This window comes from Chaetodon auriga, chromosome 23 (assembly GCF_051107435.1).
Source record: "Chaetodon auriga isolate fChaAug3 chromosome 23, fChaAug3.hap1, whole genome shotgun sequence".
Lineage (NCBI taxonomy): Eukaryota > Metazoa > Chordata > Actinopteri > Chaetodontiformes > Chaetodontidae > Chaetodon > Chaetodon auriga.
This window is the reverse complement of record NC_135096.1, coordinates 17,546,972-17,562,983: the sequence shown is the minus strand read 5'-3', so window position 1 is coordinate 17,562,983 and position 16,012 is coordinate 17,546,972. Positions and strand designations below refer to the sequence as shown.

Here is a 16,012-nt window from a genome sequence, read left to right as displayed (position 1 = left end):
ATATATTCTGAGCACAAGGCATAAAGACATCTGAGGCGCACAAACATGCAATTATTCCTTTGGATGGGAGATGAAAAGCCATGTAAAATCCCTTTGGAGGAATAAAAGAGAGGAAAACAGGCGCGCGTCTCACTGTGCATGATCTATTTCTGGAATTCTCTCTGGACCAGACTGGCACAGACACACAGACACACACTTAATTAGCCATGAAGCTGGAGGATGCATCGCACGCTGATTATGTGTGTGTGTATTCGTCTCGCACCACCTTGCATGAATGGCTGCACCCCTGATGCACCGATCCCTGCGAGGACTTGGGCGTGGACTTCGAACATCACGTTTGGTCCTGTTCAAACGAATCTCAACACACATGGCTTTATTTACCTAAACCCTCTCAGCAGTGGCTGCCAGACGTCGCTGCTTGATGCATTATGATGAAGAGGGGAAAAAAAAAACAACCTCAAAACAGGTGCTATTCAAATGTCAAACTTTTGTGAGACACGGGTCAAATCTGCAGCGTCACACACGCACGCCGTGTCAGATTTCATGCAAAAGGTGAGGAAATATTGCCAGAGCAGACAGGTGGTCACACCTCTCTCACAAACAGATCCACATCAGCGATAGTTGATATCTCTTGACGAGCCTATTCAAATGACGCACACACGCCGCCACATTTTGCAATGGAAATGAGGTGCATCTGTGCGTGATGACACCTGTGGCTCCACGTAATTCTACGCCGGTTTTTGCACAAATCGCCGGTAGCAGCTTTACATCTCAGACTTAAGTGTGGGGAGTTCGGGGGACGGATGTCTTTGTCTGCGGTTAGCGAGACAAAGCGTATAAGCTTTCAGTCCAAACCGCGAGGTTGATACCTGAGACGCACGTGGAGGGAGCACAGGTGTGTACAAACACGCACATCCAACGAGGGGGAGCGGCGCAGCGAAGCAGCAAACCGCACGCACAACCACCACATACTCGCAGAGGAGAAGTACCCTCTACCTCGGCAACAGGGTCCATCAATCTTGAATGTAGCCTAGTTCCCCAGCAGCCCCCTCCTCCCTCCAGCTGCCTCTTTCCTCCCTCCCTCCTTCTCTTTCTTCCTTTCTTTCTCTCCTCTCTTCTCGGTCCCACTGGGCAAGCATCGGGAGACGGAGAGCTATAAATAGCCTCGGCTAGCCTCAGGCAGAGAGTCAGTCAACTCAAGCTAATGCAGCTACCGTTGGTTGAAAACATGCATGTTATGATCTGCGCTGAAAACGGGGAGGGATGCGGGAGTAATGAGCTAAGCGAATGGCGGAGAGCTCTGCCCGCTGCATTGCACGGCTGTAGTTTTGTGACAGCGTGGAGAGACGGGCGAGCCTGACCCCCGCCTCAATACAGTATGTTGACAGAGGCCTTTGTTATGGAGGAGAAATGAGATGTCTGTCTGTGCCTCTGTGGCGTTTACAAAGAGCGACAGTGACAGAGAGAAAGAGAGGAAGGATGCTCAGCCTCATTACATTCAGTGCACTTCCGTTCTGGCTGCTTCGTCCAGGGTGACTCCAGTGAACAAGGTGAACCAGACAGGAACAATACGATTAATCAAACACGCCTCTCCTTGAAGAGCCTTTTCCTCTGGGTCGCAAATTTGCTTCCCGAGGGCACCGGCTGACGTCACGGTGACTGATAAAAGAGAATGGGTGACCCCTGTGTGAGCCGCCGCCAGTTTGCGTCCCGTGAACAGTCGGAAACAACCATCTGACCCTCATTTCATGCTGGTAGAGTCGGAAAAACACAGCGGTAATGCAATTTGGCGTGGTGTCTAAGCGCTTCTTTGTGCTACTCTGTGAATGCCGTCATTTAATATAAAATCACAAATTAGTTGGGAATTGGTAATTGTCTGTTTCAAGTCCAGAACACATTAAAGTCATGAGGTCAGTCGACCAGCTGAGACCAAAAACTACAACTGCAGAGATGCTGGAGCTCGAAACACACAGAACACATGCACAGAAGTAAGAAGCGTAGCAAAGTCTGCAGCTCAGATTTATACATTTAATATGACCGTGACTGTCGGATAAGCATTTGTACGTGATTTATTAGCTCATTTATAATTTAAGGGGTGCAAATTTATGGGCATAAGCTGCAGCTTGAATAAGAGATAACGGCCAAAGCAAAGCGGAGGAGGAGGAAACCTGCCGAGAAGCCGAAACCTGATCAATCAGTCAATCATCAATCAGGTTTCCTGCCCTGAAGATCCTTCTTCTGTGTCAATTCTGGAGTTCAATATGATGCATGTTGGTAGTCGCCGTGCAACATGATTAATTAATGCCAACACGCCCATATTGGAGGTCCAGAGCACCTGAGCATCAATGGCAGGCAGGTGTATGTCCCAGCATACGAGTCAGGCTGTGAAAGGTGTTTCCCTGACTTTCACCCAGTGCATTATGGGAGAGACTGCGCCCCCTGCAGTCACCTCATGCACCAATAATTATGTATAGAAAATGAAAGGATGCATGAATTATTAAAGAACACACACACACACACACACACACACACACACACACCACTTATCGCACACACACATCTCCTCGTGGCGGGTGCTTCTCGTGTGTTTAGAGATTATCTGCGCAGTCGATTCTTTAAGGACGTCCGTGATGCTGCCGCACACGGTTGCTAGGAGATCTGTGATGCAACTATAAAGCCTCGGTAACTAACTGGGCCCAGTGCCTTACAACAACAAACACCCACAATATGTGAGATGACAGTTGCTCTGCAGCTACTATGAATGCAGAGTAACAGGTGCACCATTTAACATTTGGTGTATTTTCACTGTTTCAGGCGTTCGTATGTTTCAGGTCCCTTCAACGCTCAGACTCTGGTCCGCTTGCGTAACGGCTGTACTTCCTTGATGCCCAGGCCAGACATCCATGCTTCCTGTCAAGCACTGTGGAGCACAATGTCAAAAGGCACAGGGACGGGGCTCTGAGGCGGCAGTGTAAACCGTAATTGCCGTTGACAGCTCGTTGGCAGAACATAGTGTATCCCGTTTCTCAGCTGGGACGAGACAAAAGACACGGGGACAAAAGACGCGTCCCGTTCCTTTCATTAGCTCTCTCTCCCTCTCTGCCGCTTCTGTCCTAATACCAATTAAAAACAGAGCTTTCCGAACACACCAGGACTTACACTCTGTATGTAGGCCATGATTAGGTGTTTGTTTTTGGAGGGGGATGGGTGCGGCGGGACAAGATGGGTGCTGCGCCCCATTTGCACGAGGACAAAGCTGAGCTTGTGCGTGTAGGGAGTTGAGCGTTGCACAAGAGACCCCCCTGGGTTTGTTCTGGGATGGACTGTTAGTCATGTTCAGCCAACTTGGTGGCACATGGGAGGACAGAAGTGACGAACTGTCTGGCTGGCAGGAACCTCATCTCTGTTCGCCGGGTTCAGCGAGGGAGGGAGGGTGCGGCATTGTGGGAACACGCCGCTGAAGTACATTTTGCAATCTGCCACAATTTCGTAATTTGGTTTTGCAGGATAGAAACAACATGTCAGCACAAGTGGACTGCAGACAAACGTGACAATAAGGCTTAAATTACCCTGGATGAGGCTCATGCTCGTATCACACTGACCGGCGCACAAAGAGGCAGCGGTTGTGTCATGCATGCACTCGTCCCGTGCTCCATTTTTAGCCACGCGATGCACGGCAGCAAACCACTCAATCGTGAAGAGGAGAATCAACACAGGAGACCAAAAATAATGATTGTTTGTTCGCCATGCGTGCACGTGCACATATCTTGTGTGTGTGTTTCTAAAAATAGGCTCAGGGATAAGCCGGGCCCTCTTTATTGCAGCGAAAACTTTTAACCCCTTCACCCCCGGATTTAAGCAATGTGACCGTGTGCATGTGGATAAGAGGATGAAAAGGGGTCACTGGACGGGTCCAGACTGGAGAGCAGGATGAGTGAAATGTAAATTTAATGCGTTAACCATCTGTAACTTTACATTCCTTACATTCACAGCTCTGTAGGAAACCACTGTGGAGAAGCTGACAGATTAGGAAGCTTCCTTTCTCCACTGTTCACCTCCACAGTTTTCTATCTGACATAACGTCCCCAAAGGAGACCACTGCCTCACTGTGGCAGCTCCACTGGACCAGTTAGGAATTATGTGTCTTGCTCAAGGGCACCGAAGTTTCCTCACTTTCTACCGGGGGACAGGAAAGTGCTCTCATTCACTTTCTCCATTTACCAGCCAGTACAAGCCAGTGATCCTCCAGTCCACAGTCACTTCCTTAAATCTCTATGCCACCGCTGCCCCGTTAATAGTATCTGGCAGGTGTAATAAAAAGCAAATCCATAATATAGACTTATGGCCATCCAGAGATCTGTGTGCGAACTGTACTGCAGTGTTTATCAAAGACTGGGGTGAGACCCAGAGATGGCTCAGATCAGGGCTCCAGACGAGCGGCGTCCTTGAAGCAACGGAAAACGGGTTTTTGTCTTCCCAAAACGGACAAAAGGGATTTTTATCTGTACATTTGTATGCGCACTGAGCAGTTACCATCACATATTACTGCAGTATTTTAGTCTAGCTAGTTGATTTCATGATGTTTTGGTTGACAGTGATGTTGTCAGGTACGCCTACTGCTTCTCTGACACCTTAAAAAAAACATAGTCTGCTGTGTGTTTGGCCAACTGAGCTAACTAATAGAGCTAACAGAGCTAAAAGATTAGACCTAAGAGAACAAACATAACAGCACTAATAGACAGAGCTAATAAAGCTAGCAGAGCTAACAACTAATGAAGCTAATGGAGCTTACAGCTAACAGAGCCAATAAAGCTAGCAGAGCTAACAGCTAACGGAGCTAATGGAGCTTACAGCTAACAGAGCCAATAAAGCTAGCAGAGCTAACAGCTAATGAAGCTAATGGAGCTTACAGCTAACAGAGCTAATAAAACTAACAACTGCTTACAGTTTACAGTAAATATATTTTTGATTTTTAAGGAGATGAAAGTACTTTGACTTTGGAGTTAACGTTACATGCACTTTACATCAGTGTTTACATTTTACATTTGTCAGAGATGAAAGTAAACGAGTACATTTACTAAAGTACAAAACTGAGGTACTTGTACTTTGATGACAAAGAGTGCATGTTGCTGTTTCACCGTTGCATAAACGATGTCACTAACAAGATTTCTGGAGAAATAAGCGTCGTAAAAAATGATGATCCAACCATCACAAGGCAAAAAAACATTCATTTTTACCTAAAACTGAATGTTAAATGTCAAGATCCTGAGTGAAATCTCCTTTCTGTCCCTGCCATGTATGATGAGGCACGATATGAGTGTGTCAGCAGCAGGGGGACGGTGCAGCAGCAGAGTTTTATTAGAGCCTGCCCTAATAAACCTACAAGATTAGTTTTTGGCAATAGCAACAATTACCTTGAGAGGGCCAGACACAGCCTCCAGGACTTTTTATCACCTCAGATTGGATGGAGAGGACAAGTAGAGGCTTCAGTCCATGACAGTGTTTCCCCTGCAGTCGCCTTGAGGGGGCTGCTGACTCCCCCGAAAGAAACCAGATATCTTACTCATATCATGCTGTGAATTCAGAGACGTTAATGTTCCTCGACTTACAAATGACATGTTTGTTTCTCTTTCCTTCTTTTTCTCTCTGCTCTTTCTGACAGTATAAATGACGATACTGCTTCAAGGTGTAGCACAATAACCCTCTGCGTATTTCATGATGCTGCACCGTCTAGTCGATGTTAAGTGTATTTATTGTTGTTAAAGACTCGTTTCAGTAATTAGCCTGTTTGGAAATTAGCCTCTTTAAGTGTTTCGCTAACAAAAAAGGAGAGGAGCCGAGGAGAGGAGGGAACACGACTGTAAGTGCAATAAAGGCTTCCCAACAAAAGTAAATGATTGATGTCAGCCGTCTAAAACCAAAGATCATCCACAGTGGGGAGGCTGCTGGGAGGTCCGCTGCTGCTACTGGGTGACGTCAGTAAACACTGTATTTGTGTGCCGTCCCACAGCAGCCTGGGAAAAGCCCTGCACTGGGGTAAACACATGTGCGTCTCCCTCCCTGCTCTGTAGTGCTGTTCACGTCAGCAGCTGTCCCTCGCCACTTCTGCCAAACTCCCCGCTGACCAGAGAGCAAAAGTCCGCTCACAAGTACCATCACAGCAGCTTCAAATTAGGATTAAGAACAAAAGATTTAAAGGAAGAGTTGACATTTTGAGAATATTTGCTTGAAGATTTACTCCTTTTATCTCAATTTGAGCGTTTGATTAGATTAGATTAGCTCGTTTAAAGCCGGTCTCACGCTGTATTTGTGTCCCTGGATCTAATCTTGACAACTTCAAACACATCTTATAGTTTGTGTGAGACACGGATCTGTCTACCTGCGCCTGAGGCCTGAAGAGACATTATCTAATGCTGGGCACCAGCCCAAACCATGCCATCTCCTGCCCCGACTCATTAGTGTTTATTTTACTTTGAATTTCCTCACATTTTGTTGTTTTCCAAGGCTGCACAAACCTAGAAACTGTTGCGCTTGTAACCTAGATACAGCTGAGCCTTCGAGGAAAGGAGCACTGTGTCAAGTTCACCGGTTCAGAGCCATAAAAGGCGCTCACGCCCACACAGGCCCTGCAAAATAAAGCAGTAAAAATGTAACCTGAGCGCGGTTTGCATCCTGTGGCAGACGCGCTTTCGCTCGTGGAATGTGTTAATTTCTCATTTTTGCATACAACAATGTAAAGTGCAAACCTCTCATTCACAAATAATCACTTGCTGTACCTGGCACTTACTTACCAACCACTTACTGGTCTAAGTGTGTGTGTGTGTGTGTGTGTGTGTGTGTGTGTGTGTGTGTGTGTGTGTGTGTGAGTCATGTGCAGACCCAGTTCTTGTTCCAGTGGTAAGCACTGCAGACTTTCCTGGAAAGCTGGTGCACTTCTGACTAAGACAAAAACAAATCGTTGCCAGCTAGTGGCATCGCCTTCCTCTTCAATAAGACGCTGTAACACACGAGGACGCCGGCTGCGCTTTTCAAACCTACGTTTTCATTTTCCTGCTGCCTGCATCAATTTCAGAGCGTGCGAGGTGGTTATGATGATTGTAAAGGATGGACAGCAGCGACACCGTGAATATGAGCGATTGAAACTTTCTTCTTCTACATAAAAAGTTACTGTAACCGTCAATCAGGAAATCTGGTCCCATCAAATGGTAATTAATAATAGAAACATTCTTTATTCTAGAAACGATGGAGGCTCTCAACATTATGTTTTATGAGGAAAAATCAACCTGTAAATCTAAAAATTCAGCACTTATTGCATCTGTATTATCGATCACTGCATCAATAATCTCCTTATTGGTGCATCCCTAATACAAACTGCTCTGTGCGGATGCACCTGTCGTGTCCTGTATTTTTTCACCTGTCTCTGCATCAAAGGTTGGTTTTGTCCCACATGATCGTCTCTGTTTTTGTCACCGTCCTTTCTTTCTAAATCCACAGGCGCATGCGGTTTGTGTAGTCTTCCTCTTTATCTGGGCAGAGGGCAACCCGGATTGTCGCCAGGAACTGATAAGGGTGCTTGGCAAGTGACCACAACCACAGAGGGGCCCCGGAGAATCATGGGAACGAGGCAAACACTTGGTGAGGTCAGACATTTGTGAGTGAGGGCTGATGCACAGCAAATGAAACCTTTAAAGGACCAGACGACCAGAAGCTGACTGATTTCAAATGATTTGGCTCTAAGTTCAGCTCAACGTAAACAAACTCATCACTGACTGATCACTGTGGCGAGCAGGCGGCACCAGTCAACCGTCGAGCTTCTGTTTGGAGTGTGTGTGTGTTTTCACTGAATACACTGTACTCCATATTTAGCCTAACTGCTCTCGACAAGCACGATTCATCCTGAGCGTGACATTTACAGAAACCGCCCCGCTCAGCCAAACACGGTCAACACGTTAGCTCATTGCTAAGCACAAGTGCAAAACAAATGTCGCCAGCTAATGTGCTAAAGCTCTGAGCACACAGCGTAATCACTCCTGTGCAAACACTCCAGGCTGTTTGCTGATATGTCCGCAAAAAGTCTGATGTGATGCCTTATCGGCCTGACCCCCCCTTTGTTCTGGTAAATATAAACCAGACAAAGCGTTTTACATTTCACTATCTAGGAGGAGATTTATGGTAAATGATATTTAATCTAAAAATCCCACCGCTGCGGTAATAAAGAAAATGAGTAAGTCCTGGATCAGGAAAAAAAAAACGTGCGTGCTAGTAAGCTCATTTGCAGATTACAAAAATGGCACACAAGCAGGCAGACACGCATGCACACTCACAAACACCCGCCAGAGCTGCTGTATGAGGGTGAACATGTAGAGACGCACGCGCACGCACACACACACACACACACACACACACACACACACACACACACACACACACAGTCAAAGCTTTACTTGCAGGGCTGGTTCATGATTGTAAATAAGTACAAAGCAAGAAAAGAAGTTGGCAGCTTTGGATCACACTGCGAACACAAGAGTACAACAAAGCCGTGGATCTGAAAGTCTCATTGTTCACCCCGAGAACAAAGCCAATGTTGTTTAATTACACTCAATATAAAACAAATTCAATTTAACAGTGGCAGCAGCAGACAAGCCTGATGCAAGCAGAAGCCACAGCATCCGTTTCTCCAAAGAACAATTAGAAGAGAGAGATGGAAATGATGCATCTTAAAACAGAACAAATTCCTTCTCCTGCACTTCTGTAAACATCGCTGCCGTCGCCCGAGAAGCGCCACAAGGCCAATTCTTCGCATTTCATGTCTTAAAATGTCTCTTGGCTGCTTGTTTCTGCCTCTCTCCGAGCACCAACATCCAACAAGTGTGTCTCTGAGCTGTCATTCAAACGAGAGAAGCAACACCTCAAATTGACGCCCACACTTGGCAGCACTCTGAGGACTGAGATCGTCTCCTCTGAAGCCTCTTCAGAGGAAAACGAGACAGTGAGAAACAGCAGCTGCAGGTAGAAACCGTCTCTCCTGGACACAACGGATCACAGCTATTTTTGTTTTGGCGGGAGGTGAGCGGACGCGGGTGACGCCGGGCAGATCCTGGACAGCCCTGTTCGGCCCTCGCGTGGGTTCAAACTGTGAGAATGGGAGGTAGAGGAGGGCAGGGTGGGAAATTAAAAACAGCTAAATCTTATTATATTTTGACAGGAGCTGGTTAGTTTATCTGCTCAATCAGCTGCTGCAGCCCGTGGCCAGAAAAGAGTGAAGTTTGCTGCCTTGGCTGTGTTCAGAGCTGGGCACCGGTTCAACATCACTGCTCGTCTTCGTCCAACAGAATCGTGTTATGACAAAATAATGACAGAGGTATCAAAAATTAGAAAGCAAAGCAATTATTTATCTGTAAAAAGGCAGTTTGCATGAGGCTCCGTTCACTCGCTGTGTGGATGAAAGATGCTACTGAGTTGCATTATGGGAAATGTAGGATCCAGAGTTTGAACTTGAACCCTAGAAGAAACTAAAAGTCAGGATATTTGGGCCTCTGTCGCTTCAATTGTGACCTTTTTTTATTAAATCTATCTCTCGTGAGGCCGCTTTATGGAAGAGACAACTTGAAACTTGATTGATGATGTAAACCACTAAATTTAATTGTATTCAAGTTCATTTACCGCCTTAATGTTAAATATAACAACTATATTTTAGGACTTTTAAAAGGCATTAGTCTTTATCTTTCTTTGAAATAGCTAAATTGTGTGAAAGCACTGGTCTGATTTCATTTTCAAGACATTTCTAAACATTTACAACTGAAAGAAGAGCCCAGAAACAAATGAGCACAGATTATATATCATAAGACTTTTCAAAGCCTGGTGGACAGAAACTTAGAATAATTATAGACTAGAGTGGGCACAACCGGTTTAATTTTCTTTTTTCTAAAATGTTCTAAACCACATACAGAGCTTTAAGTCAAATAAGTGGAAATTTATTGGGAAATGGATCAAAGGAATGAGTAAGATAGACGCCTCTGTCCTGGCTCAATCATGCAAAATCTGTTAAAACAGACTCCTGAATATCACTGGAATACTTCTTTAAAACTTCACTTCACACGTTTATTTCAAGGTGGCGCACACACCTCCAACCATTTAACACGTCGCTTTGCACCAGTTAGCGTTGATCATTTCTTTGGATTAGCGAAGCATTAATTTGGTCAGGCCTGTTTGTCGAGGAGACGAGCGAACGTGTGGGGGAATTAGCTGAACGGTAACTGCTGAGCCGCACTAATCTGAGCTTGATCTAACGATATAATGTGCTTGGCCCTACTTGGCGAAAGCGAGTCGACGCACCGGGGCGAGAGGCGTCTTCTCTAGATGCGCAGACATCCGCTCTGCCCTCCGCGCCGCGTTCACGTGTGGCGATGGAGGCGTTGGAGGGCCGATGGTGCCGCTTGAGGCTGCAGCTCGTGCAGGTCTCTCGGGGCCCGGTGGTTACCTCAGCTGTGGTATTTATAGTGCACACACTCCCAGGTGTACAAAGTAAACACGGTCGACGCTGTCAGGTACCACGCCGACCGGGGCAGGAAGCTAACCTTTTCATCTGCCAGCTGCTCACCGAATAATTCATCAGCTCACTAAAACACAAACCGAAGCTTCTAAACTGAGCTTGATTAGGTGTCAAAGAGGAAAGTAGACTCTCTTAATGAGCCCGTGTTATGGACTTTTTCTCTCACCCTCTGGAGCTCATTCATATTGAATCAAGCCAATTAGCAGTCATAAGACCAGATTAAAATGTTTTATTGCGTTTTAGCGAGCCGCGATCTGTCTGTGTTCAAAATGTTCACATACATCAACGTGGCAGACGGAGCAGCCGGGAGATTTCCCTTAATGTGACTGTGCCGAGGAGCTAAATCCTCATTACTCCGCACATGACAGTTACAAATTTTGTTGAAGGTTCGCGACGCGTTTCGGCTGCAGTGATGGATCGATGTTTCTTCAGCGCAGAGGCCGAGAAGATGCTCCAGAACTTCACCTTCTGTCTGCCTTTCTGTCACGTTTAAAACTCCAGTCCTCAATCGGATTTGTGCACTTAAGTTACAAATAAGTACAAGTTTATGCATGAAGTAAAAAAAAATGGCCCCTAAAATTCACTTAACTGTGGTTTCATGCCAAGGATGCATGGACGTGACCCAAAAACCTGGACTCACAAAGACTTCATCCTGCATGTGTTACCAGGACAAGAAGTAAAACAAGAGGTTCTGTATAATGGCATAATGGCTCTTACCTTGTTGGCTGTGTGATGTCATCGCTGACAGGTCAGGTGGGTGGGTGTCCACGCAGTGCGGCAGGTGAGCACCAGGCTCGGTGTGTGTGCTGCAGAACGGACGAGTGTTTGTGCGAGTGCAGACGTGATCTACAGGGCGGCAATCAGGAGGCTGCTATCCTGCCAAAACTGTGGATGTCTGAGTGTGTGTGTGTGTGTGTGTGTGTGTGTGTGTGTGTGTGTTTGAAATGTGTGTGTTCAGGCCAATCCGACGCTCAGGACGGTCCCTCAACAATCCCTCAAGGCTGGAGACAGGAAGCAGACGTCCAGCAGCAGCAGCCAATCCCCATGAGGCTTTTCAGTTGGCTACTCCAATCAGAGGGGCAGATCGCTGTCCAGCACCGGTACCAACCTATCAGAGGGGACGAGAAGGATCATGTGATTTCTGGTGTAATGATACCAGTTTTCATCTGATTTTTGAGCATTTTTATCACGTTGGTTTGAGTCACACACACACAAACATCAATGTGTCACAGCAGCATTTACACAAACTCATGAGCCCTGCTGGATCAGACCTGCCGGGTCTGGTCTTGACCCATAAAGGATCCACATTAAACACGGTTTCCTGTGTGTGTCCAGTATCATGCACATTCACTCAGTCATGGCCGCCTGCCAGCTCATTTTTACCGTCCCTGTCCTCCTGTGAACTTAAATAAAAATGACTTCAAAAATGAGGTTCATAGATTTTAAATCGGTGAGAAACAGCACCGTCATCAGGACGAGCTGAGGCATGGGAGTCAGTACAGAGGACAGACAGACGGACAGGTGAGTCCCACTGAATGTCTGACACACACACACACACACACACAGCTCATGTTCCAGTTATTTATAGTATTGATCTTTGAGTGACAGCTGTTGACTGAAGTCCTCTTGCAGCACCGAGCTGATGCGGCTCGATCGTCTGTAATTGTTACAAGAACTCAATCAAAGCGATTATATCTAAATTTTTTAACAATCCAGATGTGCAGCTGACAATTACTAGGACAACAGGAAACTCAGGATAATCAATTACAAGCATCCAGCACCTTAGAAGACGTCTTCATCAGTCTTCATCAGTCCAAAACCCAAAGATTCACTTCATTACATCAATTTTTGATTCTGATAGATGAGTTCTTATTAGTAAGTTGCTGTCTGCTGTGCGTGCAGCGTTTTACATAGAGAAACATCTGCATCAGTCCTGCCTCCACATGCCCTGTGTGTGTGCGTGTGTGTGTGTGTGTGTGTGTGTGTGTGTGTGCGTGCGTGCTGAGCTGAGAGGCTGCATCCTGCTGAGTACAGAGCAGAGTCGTCTTAAGTGTTTGACAAATATTAGCAAAATAATGGAAGACGAAATACGTTAAGAGTCGGATTGATTGCACGGACGGGGACGTCCTCGTTAGACGGCTGCTTCAGAAAACACCGGCGGCGGCAGCGTGACAGTAATGCAGCGAGTATTAGAAAGGGCCACTGAAAGCGCCCATATAAGGTACGCCGCACAGACGTCTGACGGCTTAATGAATGAACGAATTATCTTTATTTACACTGCACTCTAAGACGCTCTGCAAACACACACCAGCACGGGCTGCTCGATGTCATGTGAGGGAAATGTAAGAAACGTGTCGCCGTTATCCAAACTAATGTCACATGCTCCAGTCAAATATGACGCAATGGAACTTCCTGTGAAAACATATTCATGCACGATGGAGTACATCTGTCTCAATCAATGACCAAAGCTCGGTTAGCAAGAGAAAAGCACACGGATCCTAATTCCTCTTTACATGGAAACTAATTAAAACATGCAATAATTAAGATCAGAGGCCACCAAATGTCAGTCCCCGGACCCCCCCACCCGGCCCGACATCCTCTTGATTGACTGATTAAATAATGAATAATGGAAGCAGTCTTCATAAAGTAAAGAGTATTTGCTTGACAACTTTACTTCCTTGTTATTAATCTGGCTGATTATCCTGCTCCTTGAAATACACATCAGGCTTTTCTGTCGCCGTGCAGGTCCAAGACCGCCATCGAAATCTCCAGTGACCTCGAGTCCGGCCTCGCGCTCACACTGCAAGAATCAGGCAATAGATTGTTCATCCCGGACAGAGTTTTTTTTGACTGAGGCGCTCCAGGATTAAGAAAAAATACAGAAAAAGTGTGATGTGTTACTTCCATCGTAGCAGAAACCTTTAATTCTTTCATCTGTTTGGGGAATAAATGATCTTTTCTTTGTCTTTGGGACTAACTGACGTGTCTTTTTCGGCCTTTCTGGAAACACACGATTGTTCTTTTCTTTGTTTTCGGAGAGTAGCCTGAATCCGCGGAGCCTGGAGCGGGAGTGTCAGATGTAATCACGGCTTGAGCCCCGAGCATCAAGTCGACTTCAGCACCACAAATAGAAGGAGTAAAACTGCCCGAGGGCGAGGTGGGTGGGGGGGCGGCGGAGCAACGGGGGCAGCGTGCATGTTCACGCCCCTGTGTGTGTGTGTGTTGGCAGAGGTCTCTGAGGTCCTCTGGAGCGGGATGTGTGTGTGTGTGTGTGTGTGTGTGTGTGAGTGAGTGAGTGCACTTGGGGGGGGGGGGGGTCTCAAGACAAGAGGGCCAGACAGTGCAGCCGCAGGGCAAATTGCCCCCGAAAAAGTCGGTCACTGCACAGCGCACACACACACTTGTGCTTTGTGATGGAAAAGCAAAGCAAGGGGGGGGGGGGGGCGTGTGTGTCACAGGGAGTAGCTGACACTCCAGGGGGGCTTCATGCAACACCATCCTCCCAGGGCATCTCATCTGTCTCGGGAGGGGGATTCATGTGTGTGTGTGTGTGTGTGTGTGTGTGTGTGTGTGTGTGTGTGTGTGTGTTTTCAAGGCCATTGTCCCTAAAAAGAGCTTGCTTGATGCAGGATGACAGATCTGGGGAGACAAGCCCTGAAGCCCAGAGTGAAAAATAACCCAAACACAGACGCAGTAAATGGGTTAAAAGCAGAGTTATGGCGGAAAATCGCACCAAAACTGGCAGAAAGTACCAACTGACATCCAGGAAGCACACAACTGGCATTAATTATGACACGAGCTGCTGTCACGAAAAAGGTAGGCAGCTTCAGCGTGCACTCCAGTCCAAAGTCACACGTCTAACCCCACAGTTCCCAGTCGGAGGCTGCTGTTTCCAGCCAAAAGCCGCTGAACGCCGCTTTAATGCGGCCCTAATGCGCCGCTTTGATGTCGCTTTAACAGCTCCAACGAGCCGTACGCCCCCATTCACAAAAAAAAGATTGACGCATGCAGAGAATTACCACCGCCCATCCCGAACCATTCACACACACTCAAACACACACTCACGCAGGCCTGTGCCTTCGTTTTACGCATTTTTCTCGCCAATTACGGAGGAACAAGGCGACAGAGGCGCGCTGGCTCTGAGTATGGAGCATTAAAGCCTAAGGCTCGGCCGTGCACTAAAAATAGCTCCGCAACAATCGGCATAATAAACATCGCCTGTCCGCTCCCCCCTTGTTGCCTACACACTTCCCGCCCGCTACAGCGCAACAAACCGTATGGAAATGTTGAGCTACACGGCTTTAAGATGCGATATCATCCCTACCGGGACTCGATACGAGTCGTGCTCACAAGCAGCCGCGACCAAAAACAACCGGGAAGCCGCAGCCGAAGCGGAGCAGAGTGGAAACTTCAGCCGGACATTGTTTTGATGAATCCTGTCTGTGCATCGCATCCCTGCCTGAATATCAACATCAAAGCGGCGCAGCTCGGCTACACGTTCATCCCGAGGGGCCACAAACGCACCAGCAGCTCACCTACACGGGCCAGGAGGAAGCGTCCCAACATGCGTCCCACGGCGCGTTTAGTCCGCTCCCATGTTACACTCCGGGGCTTTTCTCAGCGCAGGAGGGGGGAACGAAGAAATTCATCTCCTGACAGATTCCGCCATACTGGATTTTTGTTCCAGCCCCAGCGTCACATGGAGCGCCCCTGCTTCAACCAGGGGCGGGCTCAGCCTGATCAAAATGGATCATTTATCAGCGCGCCGCCGCATGTGTGCGTAAATATGAGCCGCTGTGGATGAAGGCTGTCACTCCGGCTGAGCCATTAACAAGGAAAAAGTCTCTGGGCGTGTCCTGTGTCAGAGGCAGCGGTGCGAGAAGTCAAAGTAGCAGTACCACAGTGTAAAAATACCCGTTTCTACTCAGTCATGCACTGAAAACAAGGAAAAGTATTAGCAGCAAAATGCACATGAAGTACTTATTATATACATTATATATTATAATGTCATATTAAAGTTGCTGCCATTATAACTGCTTTATACACAGCTGGGAAGCTCAGCCTGTAATAAAAATAATAATCATCATTTATTTGTGTTATTAATGTCTTTCTACAAAGTAACTCGTACCTAAAGTTATCATGTGAAAGTAGTGGAGTAAAAAGCTGATGTGGTGGAGCAGAAGTATAAAGTAGGACAGAATGAAAATGCTAAAGTATAAGTACCACTTTTCAGAAACACCACTGTAATACTCCAACATGCAGTTCCTGACTGTTTGAAGTAATCAATACTTTGTTTTAGTAACTTTATCCTACTTTTTATTGTAACTACGGTGTAACATCAGGAGAGGAGCCTGCACGTCTGCTGCATTACGCTGAGTTTTTAACAACATTTTCCAGCTCTTCTGCATTTTTATTCACCGTGACACTTTGGGATGTTTTCCATAACCTTCACGATGTAGG

At 46.7% G+C, this 16,012-nt stretch overlaps 1 protein-coding gene across 1 annotated transcript in view; it reads right to left on the bottom strand.

The window, feature by feature from the left end:
- The window catches only part of LOC143315979 (histone deacetylase 4-like), a 53,292-nt gene extending 38,025 nt beyond the window's left edge, over positions 1-15,267 (bottom strand). The window contains exons 1-2 of the mRNA XM_076723622.1: positions 15,088-15,267; positions 11,270-11,660 (exon numbers count right to left, since the gene is read on the bottom strand). Coding sequence (XP_076579737.1) covers positions 11,270-11,291 — 22 coding nt within the window. The 5' untranslated portion in view covers positions 11,292-11,660; positions 15,088-15,267. The remainder of the gene's footprint in view (positions 1-11,269; positions 11,661-15,087) is intronic.
- Between the last annotated feature and the right edge of the window lie 745 nt (positions 15,268-16,012).